At 39.1% G+C, this 17,877-nt stretch overlaps 2 protein-coding genes across 3 annotated transcripts; both read right to left on the bottom strand.

The window, feature by feature from the left end:
* Positions 1–64: 64 nt before the first annotated feature.
* On the bottom strand, positions 65–5,338 carry LOC306843753 (activator of 90 kDa heat shock protein ATPase homolog 1-like). The gene is made up of 9 exons (XM_079375405.1): positions 4,837–5,338; positions 2,336–2,526; positions 1,987–2,069; positions 1,783–1,900; positions 1,604–1,695; positions 1,283–1,408; positions 1,046–1,147; positions 879–930; positions 65–632 (listed from the first exon to the last, which is right to left on the bottom strand). The coding sequence occupies exons 1-9, from the start codon at positions 4,914–4,916 to the stop codon at positions 469–471; spliced, it is 1,008 nt and encodes a 335-aa protein (XP_079231531.1). The 5' UTR covers positions 4,917–5,338; the 3' UTR covers positions 65–468.
* A 2,544-nt stretch (positions 5,339–7,882) lies between these two features.
* LOC306844021 (SERTA domain-containing protein 2-like) lies at positions 7,883–17,671 on the bottom strand. Of its 2 annotated transcripts, none has more exons than XM_079375843.1 (2): positions 17,139–17,671; positions 7,883–11,848 (listed from the first exon to the last, which is right to left on the bottom strand). In XM_079375843.1, the coding sequence occupies exons 1-2, from the start codon at positions 17,288–17,290 to the stop codon at positions 11,143–11,145; spliced, it is 858 nt and encodes a 285-aa protein (XP_079231969.1). In that variant the 5' UTR covers positions 17,291–17,671; the 3' UTR covers positions 7,883–11,142. The 2 variants fall into 2 exon arrangements, with proteins under 2 accessions (XP_079231969.1, XP_079231970.1); XM_079375844.1 differs by lacking the exon at positions 17,139–17,671 and adding an exon at positions 13,038–13,170.
* Positions 17,672–17,877: the final 206 nt, after the last annotated feature.

Genomic DNA, 17,877 nt, shown 5'->3' with positions numbered 1-17,877 from the left:
GTTAGAAATAAATATATTAAATAGTCTACAAATATTTGTATATAGTCCACACTCTTAAGCTATAATGGTTCTTATAAGTTAAAACATTTATTGTTTTATTACAACACAGATTTGACAAGGTATCATGAATATATAATCAATTCGCTTCATCACAGACAAACATATCTTCACTTATAAAATACTCAGTTTTAAATAGTTCATTTTCTATATCTGGAATGCCCAGACATAAAATTCAAACATACATATTACATTCAAACATGACAAGCTCTAATGCAAATTTAATAGCAAAAAAAATTAATTCAAGCACCTATTTTTCACTGTAAAGGCACAGATGTTTGTGGGAATCCTGCAGTTAACTAGTGCAGGCAGGAAATACAACAAGTGTTCACAGGTGTTTTTTTTTTTTATCTATTTGTATTATGTCCCAAGTTTCTGGCATGGCACAACATGAGCTTTGGCTTAACAGAGTCATGCTCCATAACCAAACGTCTGTTTAATGGCATCAAAGTAGTATCTCTGCCAGCCCTCTTTCATTCTTTCCTCCTCATTGCTGGGAACTCCTCTGGCCTCCACAATCAGCTCGGTCTCACTACCTTGATTTACAAAGTTTAAAATGAGAGTTGCTGCATGTCCTGAAAGAGAGTTAGAAAGAAATAATAACTCAGATTAAGAAAACCGATCCAACAACAGTGATGAACATTGGCCATAAACAACCAACAATGAGCAAAACATTGCATAGACTTTCCTTAATATACAAAACAAATAATATTTAAAAATAATAATAATAATATAGAAAAATATTATGATTACTACTATTAAAGTAGCATGTGGGTTCATAAAAAAAATACTATATTAATATATACAATAATAAACCATACCAGCTGGCCAACTTGAAAACCTCCATTTCATGCCAATTTTCTGGTCTGGAATCTGAAAGAGAAAATTTTGTGTCAATATAAAAAGTGGAATTCTCACCAGATAAATCAAATTAAACCAAATTAATTGATTTAACAGTTAAAAATCATTATAAGAGGTTCATTCATACCAGTTCTTCAAACTGCCCATAAACATTTCCTTCCAGCAGCCGGAATTTGCCACCTGAGCACCCATCCACAAAGGCAGCAAGGTGTGTAAATGCTTGTACCATCTACATACATGGAAAAGGAGCAAGTGAGTTCAGCATCAAATAATCTATGCATAAAGAACACCTGGATACATACACATTTATTGTTTCAACTGCATTTGTATGGACTGACAGGACAAGAGAGGAGTTTATTCTGACCTCTTGGTTTAGGAAAACCCTGTACAACTCTTCTGGTGAGATAAGAAAGGTGTCTTTCATAGTCAAAGATACTGTTGAAATTTTAACTCCAGTGTTGGGAGCATTTTTTGTTGTGGATGATCCAATCTGTGGGGGGATCAAAACATATATACTCAATTTTGATACAGAGCCAAAATATTAATGGGTATTAAATATCATTTTCCAAAAACAAGCATGAAAATGTGTGTGTGATTGCAACTGGCATGAAATACAGGGTGAATGTATGACCAGCATACTGACTAGTATATATTTATGTTACCAGAAAAATTAACAAGAACTTACTTGGGTTTTGTCTAGTTTGACCTTGGCTTGTGTCTCCTGATTCTGTTTGTTGAGTGTGTTTTCTGTTGGTAAAATCATACCCTGAGAGAACTCTGTAAAAACAAGTTACGAGAATGTGATGACCAGCACAAATAAAACAAAGCAGAAATTACTAATAGATGACAATTTAGATCCATCACCTGTTTTGAGATGTTTGACATAGTTGCCCAGTGCCATTCTGATTTTCTTGACTCCCTCCTTCCTCATGAGGTCAGTCAGAGGTGTGTTTGGCTGGTCTTTACAAAGTCTAACACAAATCTGTACAAACAAACATAAGTTAGATTTTCATTTAACATGCTGACTCGTATAGAAAGAGTCTGTAATTGGGAGAGAGGTTCACTTACATCTAAGTCATCCATGTCATTTTCATCAGAGAGATTCGGTATTTCCACAGTGCCTTTATATTTAATTCCCATTTTATTTGTACCTACAGTTAAGAAAAAAACATGTCTTTCATTTCACCTTTACATTCATGCATTTAGCAGACGCTTTTATCCAAAGCAACTTACATTGCATTCAAGTTACAGTCTTTACATTTTTTCAGCTCTTGCTTTCCCTGGGAATCGAACCCATGACCTTAGCGTTGCTAGTGCCATGCTCTACTATTTGAGCTACAGGAAAGCTCAAATAGTAGAGCATTCAATTATTATGTTCAATTATTATGTTGTGTGTGCAAACAGAACTTTGACTCACCAGTCCATGAGGCTTTAACAACCCACTCATAGAAGTAGATGAGTTTCCCTTTGCGGTTGTTGATAGAGGCCTCACCATCTATATTGGTGATGTCTGTGATCTCACATGAGCCTTCTTCACCCTCTACACAAAGCCCAAGAAGGAGGCTATTTATTGCATCTTGAGACCAGCTTGTGACATCTCTCTCTGTCCTGTGGTATACGATTAAGAAAAACAAACATTTATAAATAGTTTATTTGATAGAATTAGCATATAATTCACATTTCAAAAGAGAACTATGCAACTACTAATTATTACAGTTTCGCCAAATTGTACAGGGGAGTAACACAATTTTATTTTGGATGCGATTAATCGCAATTAATCATTTGACAGCACTAATATATATATATATATATATATACACTGAACAAAATTATAAACGCCACATTTTTCATGAGCTGAACTCAAAGATCTAAGACTTTTTCTATGTACACAAAAGGCCTATTTCTCTCAAATATTGTTCACAAATCTGTCTAAATCTGTGTTAGTGAGCACTTTTCCTTTGTCGAGATAATCCATCCACCTCACAGGTGTGGCATATCAAGATGCTGATTAGACAGCATGATTATTGCACAGGTGTGCCTTAGGCTGGCCACAATAAAAGGCCACTCTAAAAGGCCCCCCCAATACAAACTCGCTGTCGTATGCGCCGATCTAGAGCATCCCAAAAATGCTCAATGGGTGACATGTCCAGTGAGTATGCCGGCCATGCAAGAACTGGGATGTTTTCAGCTTCCAGGAATTGTGTACTGATCCTTGCATCATGGGGCCGTGCATTATCATGCTGCAACATGAGGTGATGGTCGTGGATGAATGGCACAACAATGGGCCTCAGGATCTCGTCACGGATCTCTGTACATTCAAAATGCCATCAATAAAATGCACCTGTGTTCGTTGTCCATAACATACGCCTGCCCATACCATAACCCCACCACCACCATGGGCCACTCGATCCACAACGTTGACATCAGCAAACCGCTCACCCACACGACGCCATGCACGCTGTCTGCCATCTGCCCTGTACAGTGAAAACCGGGATTCATCCGTGAAGAGAACACCTCTCCAAAGTGCCAGACGCCATCAAATGTGTGCATTTGCTCACTTAAGTCGGTTACGACGACGAACTGCAGTCAGGTCAAGACCCCGATGAGGACGACGAGCATTCAGACGAGCTTCCCTGAGATGGTTTCTGACAGTTTGTGCAGAAATTCTTTGGTTATGCAAAGAAATTGTTGCAGCAGCTGTCCGGGTGGCTGGTCTCAGACGATCTTGGAGGTGAAGATGCTGGATGTGGAGGTCCTGGGCTGGTGTGGTTACACGTGGTCTGCGGTTGTGAGGCCGGTTGGATGTACTGCCAAATTCTCTGAAACGCCTTTGGAGATAGCTTATGGTAGAGAAATGAACATTCAATTCACAAGCAACAGCTCTGGTTGACATTCCTGCAGTCAGCGTGCCAATTGCACGCTCCCTCAAAATCTGTGGCATTGCACTGTGTGATAAAACTGCACATTTTAGAGTGGCCTTTTATTGTGGCCAGCCTAAGGCACACCTGTGCAATAATCATACTGTCTAATCAGCATCTTGATATGCCACACCTGTGAGGTGGATGGATTATCTCGGCAAAGGAGAAGTGCTCACTAACACAGATTTAGACAGATTTGTGAACAATATTTGAGAGAAATAGGTCTTTTGTGTACATAGAAAAAGTCTTAGATCTTTGAGGTCAGCTCATGAAAAATGGGGCAAAAACAAAAGTGTTGAGTTTATAATTTTGTTCAGTAAATAGTTATCTATATTAACACTCTGTCTCACACATGTGTGTGCATTTGAGAGAGCAAGAGATAATAAAGATAACTATAATATAGATAATTATATAATATAGATTACTTATTCAGATAAGTAACATTTTACACATTTCAAATGGGACAATTCAAAAGTCATACTCAGTTTGCTTTTCATCAGAACACCCTAAGTCTAATTCTGTCTCACATTCATGTACTTCCAAAAATAGACTGTGCCAACCCCTCACATTCAACTACAGGACATTCCAGAGGCTTCTGCAAACACTGGAAAAACTAACCTAATGGCTGTAAGAATCAGACGTAGGCACTATTTGTAAAATATAAAACAGTTTTTACGTTTTCTGTGAGGTGATATGCCATTCTCGATTCAGTCATTTCTAAATCTGTTTTTATACACAGTGTTTGGCAGCACATTGAGACAAAAATAGTTTAAAATGATCAAGTTAAAATGGTCATAATACTGAAATATGTAATCAATAACATAATACCCCCCCCCCCCCCCATTCATGTATGCATTTTAACCCAACATCTAGATTAATAAATATGAAGTTGGAAAACAGAATTTCATCTATTAAGAGACACTTCATACAGCTCTTTTAACACAAAGGGCGAAATAACTTGTGGTTTACACGCTGTTGCCGACATGCACGTGTTACATACCAGTGCCAGTTATTGACATTTGTCGCATCTGCTCTTTCTTCCACAATCCAGCGTGGGTCTCCCTCTCCCCATTTGGCCATGACAGAATTTAGGTGATTTAAAAGAATTGAGATGTTCCGATAAACTGCGGATGCGGGACAGTACCGCAGGGACTGACAGACATAAATTCGTGAATTACACAATAAACGTGTGCTGTAGGAGCTCAGCTGATTTGCTGCGTCGATGGAGTAGAATAATTCATGAGATTATGTACAGGACCAGTGAGTGAAGCACCGAACGAGTATACGCACAAAACAAGTCTCTTAAGGAACTCTGAAGGAGGCAGGGAGAAAAGATTCAAAGAGCAGTCGAGAGGTTAGTTGTCCGCTTAACTAGCCCCCTAGACCTTTATTAAGCCCCCATAGAAAGTCCCAGAACCGGAACTGGGTGAAGAAGCTTCCTTTAGAAACCAGAAACTTGCGGACCTTCTTGGCCAGAGATCTTCATTACCTAAGTAAAAAAATCTCAACTTTCGACTACCAACCATCTCATTTCTCTATTGGCCTGAGCGCTTAATTGTTTTGAATGTGCATTTATATAGTTTAGCTACTTTATATCTTAAAAGTATAGGCTATATGAAAAACAACTGTACTTCAGCTGTAGGCTACTACACGTGTACTTTATTATCCTTATAACTGAGTACTTGGTCATAATTTTAATTACAGTGTTTTTTGATATTGCGCATTACAGTTAATACATTTTAAATGTTGGCCTACTAAACTGTAGCTTCATTACAAATCCGTAATTATAAATATATTCAAATACATATCATAAAGGATTTAATAGAAATGAGATGACTAGACTTCCCCATAAATAGCCATTCATATTTAGCAAGATTGTACAAGCTTACCATTGTAATAAAGAGCTACCAATGGTTTTATATATGATTACTTTGGTTTTAATACACATACGACAATTAAACTTGTTACTATGCACAAACTATGGTAAATATTCCTAGGGAAATTAAACACTGAAACCATTACCTTACTTCAAAATTGATCTGTTTTCTTTTTAAAATGTTCTGGTATAAGAAGATCCCAATACAAGTGTGAAAATGAGATGTGTGGGCACTGTGGGAAGAATACAGTCTGTATGATACTGAGATTTTTCACTTTTAGCCGTCAGTACATGAGTATGTCCAGCAGGTGGAGTCGACTTAAAGAGAGCTGACTGATCTTTGATCCTCTGGCCTTCAATAAGACATGCTGTTGTATTAGAAAATGCATTGATTCTTTAATTAATGGCATTTGACTGTCATTAACACACACTGTAATCAAATTAGAGATCTTGCTTTTGATGCTGTCAAAGGAACATGCCTGATCACCCTTTGGAGTAAATGGCCTTTCAATACAAATCTGGCCTTAAACTACAAAAAAGATATAATAGAAATGAGATGACTAGACTTAGTCTGCTATTTTTTCCATGGATCTATTTGTAAAACATTAGAATTCATACTCTAAGATGGCTATCTGGAGGCTGTCTGCACTTGGATCGAATTGCTCGCAACAAACAGATGCATTTTTTATTTTGCAATTTTGATGCTATTAATACATGCTTTTTTTTCTTCTTTTTTTTTACTGAACTGACAAGTTTGACATATCAGAAATAGTTTAGTCTTAGTTTAGGCTACTATGGTTATATGATTATTTTATAACCCTAACACTCCTGTTCTGATACTTGAGGTGTAAATCTAAAATATCTTTAAAAGTCTTGATATTATATGTTGTTTAAGGGTTTGCCATATTTTCTATATATTGTTTTGCCAGGAAATGTATTGTGTAAATTAAAAGTACAAGACAAAATACCTACCTAAATTGTTTAAATGAATATAAACAGAGTATAAACAGTATAGGCAAAGACTATTCTTGATTCCTTTTGAACTTTCTGGAAGTAAATAGCCAACGTAGGAAATCAAATGAATTATTCAGAGCAAACTGACAGGTGAGCATCTCATGCACTCCATCAGATCTGCTAAAGAGGAAAAACGTGTGTAGTTCTGCTTTGTGTGCAACATTATGTTGTAAAATGAATACATGAAATAATGTATAGCCTTGGCACATTGTATAAAAATCAATCATGCTCATAATTGTTCAAATGAATATAATTATTAAAAATAAACAATTTTTTAATCAAATGAGACAAAAAAAATGTTTTTACAAAATTTGTCAGCCAGCCAACATTATAAAATAAACTCTAATCCAATAAAAAAGGCCTACTATCAGATGTGCATCACATTTACTTCACAATCATGTTGCCATACCACAACGAGGAAGATTTTGAGAGCCATATTGGTGTTTTCCTGTGTCAGTCAAATTTGTCTCCCACCCCTCTGCTGACTTTGTTGTTCTGGGCAGTTACTATCAAGCATAGCAAACTGCAGTGATATCCCAGGAGGAGTGCAGCTCTGTACCCACCAAACATACAGACGGAGGGGCACACAGTATGAAGAAGAACCTGGCATTTGAAATGCTTAAGCACTTTTAAACACCAGCTGTTTGAGAGAGAAAAAAAATAAGAAGAGAAATATGTCTGAGACTCTCTATGGGGTGGAGAGCAGATTTCTTCATACATGTTGCATTATTAATGCATCTGTTTGCTGCAAGCAATTCGATCCAAGTGCAGACGGCCTCCAGATAGCCATCTTAGAGTTGGAATTCTAATGTGTTACAAATAGATCCACGGAAAGAAAATCATTTTTAAGTTGCATCATGGTTGAAAATCTCATCTTTAATGCAAAGTTGCTTGTTTATATGAGGCTTAAGTGATAGCCTTTGTATCACACTTTGATATACCATTTATGTTTGTGCAGTATCTGAAAGATTGTATATAGTTCAGAGAAAATAAGTCGCTCTTCATATGCATTTCGCCTGTAGGGGGCGATATATGTTCGTATTTTATATATTTTTAACTGCCTTGTTTACTCCATATTGACTGTCCGTTTTATTTCACTTAAAATGTGTGTTTGACTGGTTGTAGATCTCGAGTAAATACATAACACGCTTCCATTTCCATTTTTTATTTGACATACTGACCTGCTACAATGTATTGCATAGAATATGACTGCAAAAGAAAATGCTTTATTTACAGACCTCACAAAAATCTGCGGTCAAAACAGATCAAAGGACAGTTTCTGGGGAAGAAGAAAACGTAGGGTGTAAAGTCGTCATTAGAAGAAAAAAAAAACCTCCAGCCATTTATTCATTCAAAGATATATAGGCCTACTACATTGTATCATTTGCAATTAGGCAAGACAGCACTTATGCTCATATTTTCATATTGCACTTGGGACAAAGTGACATTTTGAGGTTTCATTACAATTTCATTAGGATCATTCAAATAAAAAAGGTTCTCTTAAAAAATAAATAATTGCCAAATTAACAAGATGAGGTGACGTTTAAAGCTTGCTGTTTTGTGCCTCACAACCAACAAATTTGAGAAGGACCATGATGATACAAATTCTTGCTGCTTTTTGTATTCTCTGTGCAACCGGTACATCAAACGTACCATACATTATTGGAGTAAGCCGTTCACACGTTTACAACACAGTGTAAACCACTTTTCATTGCTGCTCTATGATATTACTGCAATACATGCTCCTAGACTAAAGCATAATGAACGTTAGTTTAAAACCACAGGCTCCTGGGGCTGATTATTGTGAAACAAATGTCCTTCAGGAGACTGAAACTCAAGCAGCAGGAGACATTACATTTAAATGAGGCCGACAACTGAAAGCTCTCCTCCTCAACCACTTTAGCATAAAAACGGTTTAAAAGCTGCCTAAATAACTGCCTGGTCCAAAGACAAGTGAACACACCGTAAAGAAGATCCCATCGTGGTCATAGTCAGCACAGATCAAAACCTTTACAAATAATTCTAATGATAAACATCTCTCATAATTCTGCATTATATATGTACACATTATTACTAAGAAGAGGAGGTGAAGTACAATTCACACTTCAAAAAACAAATAAAACCTCCTAAAGACCGAAGTCTACTGATCGTATCTCACTCTTAAATAAAAGCAATATATTATCTCATGATCAGTAAACAAAAAACCATCAAAACGCAAGTAAAATATATAAATACAAATATATATACACACACACACAACATGAATAAACAGGAAAAGAAACAAACTGATCAAGCCTAAAAAGTTACACTCATTAGATCCACAGCTTTCAGCATTAAAAACAGGTGCTGTTGTAACACCGATGGTCTCGCCGTACAATCTCTCTGATTTATGGTTACCATCTTACACGAGCACGTTTCCTAAAATCTGAGTGTAAACTTTGCAAGTATCAGGTTTTCTCATGTGTTTTGTGAGCGGGATAGGCAGGGTGAGGCGTCTGCGAGTCTGAGTATGAGTGTAAAGTGGTACGAGCACGTTAGTTTCGACCAAAACACAAAAAAGCACTTCTCTGCTGCCAACTCTAATGCTGTAGTTAGTATTTTCTTAAATTATATAATTCTCATTTATTTTAGTTGGAATGTTTAAATTTAACTCAAATTCGGACCATAATTGTTTCAAGCCACTAATGATTAAAGTGAGCTATCCATAGGCAAGGGAAGACATTCCACCATGAGCTAACAGACCAAACTGAACCGCTTCCACTTGTTATTCTTTTCCACATAAAACAGAGAGAGAATAAAGCTCCTCCCTTACACTAAAACGATTGGTCGGGAGGAGCTCAAAGCCCCTTGGGGCCTCACTGGGGGCGGAGCTTGTTGTGAGCGCACCAATGCGAGAGCACACATACCAGCTGTTGTCAAACTCTCAATGTAGCGTTCACCACTAGCACGGCTCTCCACGTGACAGGAGCTGTTTGCTTTAACCCCCACCCCCTTAATCTGGCTCTCTGGTTCTTCCCCTCCCCCTGTTTCTGCCCAGTCTTAATGGAGACAGCAGCTTGTGGCTCTTTCGCATTCAATTGCAGCAACTTAAATGTTCAGTGGATGTTAATACAGGTCAAAAACCAAGGGCCTCGCTCTGGTCTACCACTGCACACATTTGAGTAGTAACTAATAACTAAGTTGTAGTGGAAATGGCTAGTGATGAAGGAAAAAAGTAAGCAGCTGAGACATCAGTTCTGCTCCACATGAGTAAGCTTGGACATTCAGAAATGGTCCTCGAGACATCACTAGAGGCATCCACAGACATCCACGATCAGCTTTTTGCAGTGTAGATCACAATGAAGGACAGTAGAGAGATGTGGACCCACATTCGGGTAATGGCTTCTTTAGAGGACAGAGGATCGTGCTAAACGCTCCAAAAAGTGGCAAACAACCCACTTCAGAAGCGTCATGGGCGTAGAGCAGGAAACTCAGGCAAGTCTATATGCGGGTCCACAGTGTGCAGTTCATCGTCGGCAGTCTTCATTCTCCGTTGTAGGCACTATGTTCATAAGAGGGATTCGACAGTGGCCGTGTGTCTGACAATCATGTACGTGAAAAGTAGAAATAGCATTAAATTCCAAGTGATTAGAAAATATAGATCACTTTTTACGCAAGCAACAGCTCGTTCTGAAACCAGAAACATTTCAAAAAGAAAGTTTTGAATAGAAAGATATAGACAAAAGCCTTTCTACTACAGCTATAGCTTTGGACTGAATCCTAACATTTGAGGAGAGGCCTTCCTGTGAACAGAGAGCCATACATAAAACAATCAGCAGTTTTGAAAGTTATTGGAGAGAAACCATTAAAATACAGTTGTAACAACGACAGTCTTTGTATAGAGAAAGAGCTCTTGGTATCTTGAGAGGTAGTGTGAGTGCTGCATGTGCATGACATGATCTGATAATAATAATTACCGACAGTAAATGTAATGCTTCAGAATACAGTGGAGATCACAAAAAATAAATGTCTTTTAGCTCATCAAAAGCTACGGAGCATCCGTCACGATCCACTTTTCTTCAATCTCATCCTTGTTTTAAATACAACTGAGTCACGATCCAACATAAATAAGCGTCAATGGTAATACTTTGTATTTGTTTCCGAAGTCCCTGCATATTCATATCTTAGTTTACTTAAATATGAAGGATGGCAGCGTAAGCTCGACCATCTGTAAAGTCTTAAAAATGTGCATTTATCCTACAGTGAGAGTGTGTCAGGCAGTTTCCTTTTATTATATATAAATATATCAGTCCTTCGTATAAAAATAGATAAAATACTTGTTTGTTTTTTTTTTAAAAAGAAAACCCATTGTATTATTCATTTCCCATAGAAAACATTGGGATGGCTGAATGAGGACACTGTGGTGCGAGCCGTGGTTCAGGAGCGCACCAGGATCTCCATGATGTGGTCCAGGTCGTTGATGTCTGAGAGACAGAGCTGTAGGCTGCTGTTGGATGTGCAGCTGGAAAGGGTCTTGAGGCCATCGTCCACCCCGCTGCTTCTCTGCACAGGAAACGCCAGGACAGAAATGTCAGAGGAGTCGTACATCGACGTGTCGATGTCTTCAAAGATGTCATCCAACGGCAAGTCTGTCAAGTAGCTGGTGGAATTAGTAATCTCAAAAGAGCCGAAAAGCGAATCCGACGACCTTGTGTCGTCCTCACCAGCGAGGGATGGCAAATGTGTCTCGTTTTCAGTGCCGCCCAACTGGACCTCCTCATCCTCAGCCGTCGTGAAGGGGAATGAAGGGGAGAGTGGTCCGGTTAGGGGTGGAGGACAATCTAAGGGCACAGGTGGCACGTCGGGGAAGTGGCGTGGGGTGGAGGCGTGAGGGAGCGAGGGGCCGAGCAGGACTGGTGGCACACAGGTTTCCCCCTCCTGTCTCATCTCCTGCTGAATCTGGCGGAGGGTGTTGGCCAGCAGGACCGAACGGTGCAGGCTGGGTTCAGCTCGCTGCTGGCAGCATTGTAGCTTGTCTAGACACAAGTCCAGCACCAGCTGCCTCTGCTGAGGGTATGGCAAGTCCTGGGCAGGGTCCTCACATGTGCTTAGCTTACGTTTCACCCCCCGGCCCAACATGTACCTAGAGATGAGAAAAAGAAAGGGAAGTTCAGAAAAACAGAACAGGAATGTTTCACCTTGCAGTGAAATGAAATATTATTTAAGGGTGCATGATATTACTCGTATTTCAAGCTAGGGCTTGTTGTTCACTGTCACCTTGTTCACTGACAAGCTACGCAATGTCACGTTCATAATCGCAGATGAATCGCCACAATGATAAAAAGGGTGTGGGAAAAAAAAATAGTGTGTTTAATGGATTATAATGTTGTTTAGCTGACAAAATGTTAATACTTGACATGTTTCTGCATGTTGCCTGGATGACATGAGACTGCATCCATGTTCTACTGATTCCTGCAAAGTTCACTGTGCGGTCAGCTCCAGTTGTTAACATTGCATAGACTAAACCAATTGCAAATTTAACAGCACCATGACCATCGTCTGTGCACACAAGAGACTATTGCTGCACTCTGTTCTTGACAAATACTTTCGCCTTGAAATTTGACTGTTATCGGATACTTGACTGATAACGTGAAGCTTTAACTTGACAGCTCTTTCTCCTCCGACACCCTAAGCGGGACTTCCTGAGAGGTGGATGCATTAGCTCAAGCTCCTCCTGGCTGCGACTGCAGTACACTTGAGAATAAGCTCATGCTTCGTTAGCGCTCCCTTCTCACAGCGGAGGAGGATATGCAGCACAGGAGCGCTATGCTTACTGCTGCAGCTTCTATCCCGATTCTTACAAGCAAAGAAACCTCCTTCAAGATACACTTTTAAATTCCTAAAAGGGGTTTTTGCAAAAATTCTATTGAAGAACCTTTTAGTGAACAGTTCTTAAAAAAAACTTTTTTTTTCTTAGCGTGAAGAACAACTTTAATAATCTAGAGAACCTTTTTCACTATAAAGAACTTTGTGCAATGGAAATGTTCTTTGTGGAACTATGGACCCGTCAATTCTAAACAGTAAAAGGAAGTAGCCATTTTTGAGCACTGACAAATGGTTTTCTAAAGCATGCAATCCCATAGTCAAAGCTACTATTCCAAGCCACAAATTTTGTTTGGGCCATACGTTCATGCACAAACAAAAGCGAAATGTGGCTTGTGGGCGCATGATTTGAATCCCGACCATAACTGCTCTGTCAGATAGTCGCCTCGGATCTGGAGAGCTGGAGTTTGAGTGGAAAGGGCTGTAAATGTGAGAGACTGTCTATCCACCTCTGCGCTCTCTGTGGTGTAGGCGCCCCCCTCCCTACATCCATCACTCTGAACGAAGGCAGACATCCCCCGCAGGTCTGGTCACTGACTGCTCTTCTCTACTGCAGGGTGCACAGGAAGCTGCAGGAGCAAAGAAGAGCCTCTCGTGTTCAGAAATGAGACAGATGCATTAGATTGTGTAGTCTCAATCCCACCATGTACAAAAATGTGCAGTGTGTTAAGTCTTAGTTTAAAGCAATAGATACCACATTCAGTCATGAACCTAACTAAAGCATGAAGGGAAGAACTTCTTTAATCAAAGAACAACTAACACCATTTGCATCAAAGCAAGTTTGATTAAACACTTTTAATGCCCGAAAACAGCCTTAATGCGTGTGTGTGTGCATGCATGGGCTGCAGCGCTCAAGTGTGTCACGCTGGGCTAGCGGTTATATAATCATGCACGCTAGCAGAGCGCACTGGGCTCATTCCTGCTCAGCCCTATAGGTGCCGTTCCCACAAAGCAGTCACAAGGCTTCAAAAGGGACATTTTGTATTCCTGCAGATTTCACAGCTGAATTCCAGCAAGAGCACATGTACGCTTGGAAGAGGGTCTGCAGCCTGTCTCTGTCAGTAACAGAAAGCTATAAATGGAATGCGAGCGAGCAAACCACCACGACTACGAAAAAACAATATAATCAAGAAGACTATGACATGGAAGAGTTCATATTACATATGGTTTATCATGCTTATGACATCAAACAAGTGTTAAAGCTCGAGAAAATGGTCACTGACTAATTTATGCATTCAAATGTGCATTATAAAGCTTTTTTGAAAGAAGGCAAGCTGAACAACTTCCAATTTGAGTTGGTCACTATAAAGTCTTGCAGCTTTAAAGCAGCAAGGCATGATTTAAATTGGGCCCCTCTGGTTAGACTGGCCTCTGTGGTCTGCTTGCCATGGCAACAGCGGTGGATGAGAGGCTGGCGCTTGAGTGGCACACATAGTCTGCTGCTCAAAGACAATAAGCACAACTACGGAGACGACCATCAAAGTGGGAGAACACAATGGGATCCATAGAAGAGGCAGCATTGCAGTAGAGTATGCTGCGTTGCATCACTTCAGGTCTGCACATATACATGATGGTACTTCAGTTTGTTTTTCCCCTGGTGACTCAAAGTGAGGCGGACCATGGCAAAACAATGATACCAAATTTTATGAGCAAAACCAATGTGTAGAACTGATTTTTAATAATTGTTATACAACTGCTGTTTGACACAACTACTTAAGATTTAAACAATATTTAATTTGCTAAATTAAATCAAATATTTGTTTCTTACTTATTTTGAGGTGCTGACTCCAAAAATATTGCCTGTTTTGCTTTAGCATGTCACACTCCCTCACAAAATATATGCATTTCTTAACATTTTTGCTTTTAAAAACCAATTGTAAGGTGAAGAACATTCAACATGAATATACAATATTAGATTGTGTACTATGCATTAATACAACATTAGATTTCAAAGTTAGAATTATGACCCAGGATTTTTCCTACATCTGTAGGAGTTTACTACATTTAGTGACAGAAAATTACAGATTTTGTGGAAAGTTCTTAATTGAGTATTTGAACATTTTTCCACTCCTTTACAGACTAAGTTAAATTATGTTTTGAATACTTTTGTCATTAAACCTTTTGAAACCTGACAGCTTTATTATTTTAGCAAGTGGAAGTTTTTATTTTGTGGGAAAGAAAAAAAAAACTGTATATGATGGTGTACAGTACATGATGATGACGACATTTTTTAACTCAGCATCATCAAATTAGGTAATATTAGGCCTTTTTGAAAATCAGCAGACACTCTTAAAGATGCAGTGCTTTGTAATAATAATAATAATAATAATAATGATAATAATAATAATAATAATAATAATAATATGTAAATAATTTAATACATTTGATAAGTAAACCTTATTAAACTTATCATATATTTTTATTAGTGTAAAGTGTTGTATCAATAACAGACGGTTACACTTCTATAATGAAGGCGCTATGTGCATAAGTGTTAACATTAAGTGTTTTACAGACCGTCAAGTTATCATTCATACTATCTGTGCAACACACATAAGAGGCTGAACAACTAAGAAGTGACTTTATAGTGCTGCTTTCACTTACAGCAGCACAGCACCGCACTGAATAGCAGCCTAGCTCCACACAAACAGATACATCAGTTTCACTGAAGGTAGAGAGATAAGGACTTAATTTCCATCACTGTGTGGTTAGTACATAAAAAAAAATGAATAGAAGAATACAAAGTGACAGACAGCACTGAAATTATCTTTAGTCACACTCTGAGGACAAGATAAGAGTTGCTTCAACTCATAAGCCAGCTTAAGTTATGATACTTCCTGCACGAGAGCAAACCAAACTGACGTGGTTGAGTCATTTTTCCATCTTTTTCTCTTCCGGTTTCCCTCCCACTGCCCCAGAGGAGGCAGTCACGATAAAGAGGACAACAGGAAAGTCTTTTTTTTTTTTTTTTAATTAAAAAAAAAAAAGCCAGGAAAGAGAGAGGGTGTACATGAGCCAGAGCAAGCAGGAGCATCAAGAAAGGTTAGTCTGCGAGAGAAAGTGGGAGGAGAAGGAGAGATTGAGTTGAGGAGTGTAAGAAAGAGCACAGGGGACTGATAGAGTAGGAGGGAGGGAGTAGGAGGTGAATGCCATTGACAAGCCGACTAAGTCTCGAATAATGAACCACTGGGTAGACAGGCCGGATGTCTTAGTTTGGGCAGCTTTGTAACTGGGCGGCTCCAACAGACTGACGAAGTGACTCAGGGTGTTAGTCATGCTGACAGACGTGAACACACGCTCATATGAAGCCCTCTTGTCTTATCAGTCTTTGAGTCAGTGGTGAAACCTCAGTCTAGTATAAGATTCAGATTAATTTTATTCATTTAATCGGAATACTTGCATGTATTACATGCTAATTATTTTCTTAGTAGTCAAGCTGCTGACAACCCTGCTTTACATTTGATTACAGGCCTCTAATGAGCCATTAACTCTTTCAAGAAAAAAAAAACAAAAACAAAAAAAACAACGGTTAACCTCTTTTCAAGAAGTTAACTGACTGTTTGACAGCTATGAGAGAGCAGAACCTAGTTTAGGCACTACTGACTTTCTGTTTACTGCAGAAACCGACAGTTATCATCTGCAGAAGTCAAATACATATCACAAACCTGTACATTTCTTTAAAAACCTAAAGGTGACACTTGTTATTGTTCAAGTGAATTATCCACAAAATACACAGAAGTAACCATACTACACTTCAACTCTTACAACGTAATATATCACAACCAAATAAAGTTTGTCATTTTTTAAACTCCACATACCTGCTCCTATCAATAAAAACAATGGCTTTCGCTTTCCGAAAGGCAGCTGAAACTGCGCATATCTTTAAATCACTCCTCGAATTTTTCACATCCTATGAAACACATACTCATAAAGATTCATGTAAAATTACACATTCATTCGAATTATGAAACTTTTTAGTAAAACAGAAACCTGCATTCATGCACTCTTGGCTTTCACTGTTGCTTTAGTTAGACATGTTTGGGAAAAGACGACTGAAATATCCTAACGACATACTATAGTATATGTATGTATATATGTATATATATATATATATATATATATATTTTTTTTTTTTTTATAACAGGTTTGCTAGAAAACCATCCAGTCACATATTACGAATGTACCCAGAACGTTAGTTGGGTCCAAACATCAGTGTGGCAAAATCGATCCCGTTACGCAACCGAGACCACGTACGACCTACAGGAGAAAACGCAAGGTACCAAAGTTTCTGTTTATAGTCTCACACACAATGTTCCAGATATAAAACTATACATTATTTTTGCTAGGACTGCTCCAGTTGTAAATAAACTGGTGTGAACGGAGTAACAGCTAACGTTACACAAGTTCAAGTATCGTCAACATAAACTCTAGTTGTTAACGTACGTAAAGCGGGACCGTAGTGAAATGTCAAAAAACAGAATAACTAAAAGGTCTTCTACCAAGCTCAAACGACATCCAAATAACAGTCTGTGACTAAAAGTAACGTTAGTTACCTTAACGAGGAAAGGGCACCATCTCCTCCGGCGGGCTCAACTTCCTTCTTCACAACAGCGGACTCCACATCCAGTCGACACATAGAGACGGTGGGAACTCCGTTTTTTCTTTTCATGGACGCCTCGAACGCTGTGATGTCCCCTTGACCCATACCATTATGTTTGGCTCAACCAGTTGCTTCGTTGTTTAGCGTTTATTACAACCAACTACTCTCGCAGACATGCGCGCGCACCGCTAGCCTCCGCGGCTAAAAGCTCACCGTGATCCGCAATGAATTAGCAGTTAGCTAGTTTGTACTTGGTAAAGTGCTGGCTCTGTCTATATGGAACTACGAAATTAAATTACCCAAGATCCTCGAATGACCGCTACATTCTCTTGACTGATAAAAGTAAGATGCACGGTTGTTTAAATCGGCCGCCGAACTTCGCGTTGAGCTTCTGGTCCAAATTCTGAACATAATTTTGCGCAAAACTACGCGACCGATCGCGTCTGTACGCAGGCACGAGAGGAGAACTCGCTATACTGTAGAATCAACGGGAAAAGAACTCAGCTGATTGACGGTCGTCAGGTGGGAAGGCTGTGATTGGTCGAACGCGATCTCAGACCCGCCTAGTAACTGCCCCTGATTGGTGGAACGCGTCTCTGCCCCCTCCTCTCTAGTCTATCACATTTGTCCCCCTAACACGCCCACAGACCGAAAACGTGACCGTTTGGAGCACCGGCTACAGGACTACGGCA

Source organism: Barbus barbus (genome assembly GCF_936440315.1).
Source record: "Barbus barbus genome assembly, chromosome: 24".
Classification (NCBI taxonomy): Eukaryota; Metazoa; Chordata; class Actinopteri; order Cypriniformes; family Cyprinidae; genus Barbus; species Barbus barbus.
The sequence above is the reverse complement of the archived record's forward strand: the minus strand, read 5'-3'. Positions and strand labels throughout refer to the sequence as shown.

What these genes read in the sequence shown, in the direction of transcription:
- LOC306843753 (XM_079375405.1), bottom strand. Translation starts at nt 4,916, where the DNA reads ATGGCCAAATGGGGAGAGGGAGACCCACGCTGGATTGTGGAAGAAAGA. An exon ending in GGGTTTTCCTAAACCAAGAG is followed by an intron (nt 1,148 to 1,282) that starts GTCAGAATAAAC and finishes CCATGTATGTAG; the next exon opens with ATGGTACAAGCATTTACACA. An exon ending in GTTTTCAAGTTGGCCAGCTG is followed by an intron (nt 633 to 878) that starts GTATGGTTTATT and finishes ACTCTCTTTCAG; the next exon opens with GACATGCAGCAACTCTCATT.
- LOC306844021 (XM_079375843.1), bottom strand. Translation starts at nt 17,290, where the DNA reads ATGGGTCAAGGGGACATCACAGCGTTCGAGGCGTCCATGAAAAGAAAA. An exon ending in GGTGCCCTTTCCTCGTTAAG is followed by an intron (nt 11,849 to 17,138) that starts GTAACTAACGTT and finishes TCTCATCTCTAG; the next exon opens with GTACATGTTGGGCCGGGGGG.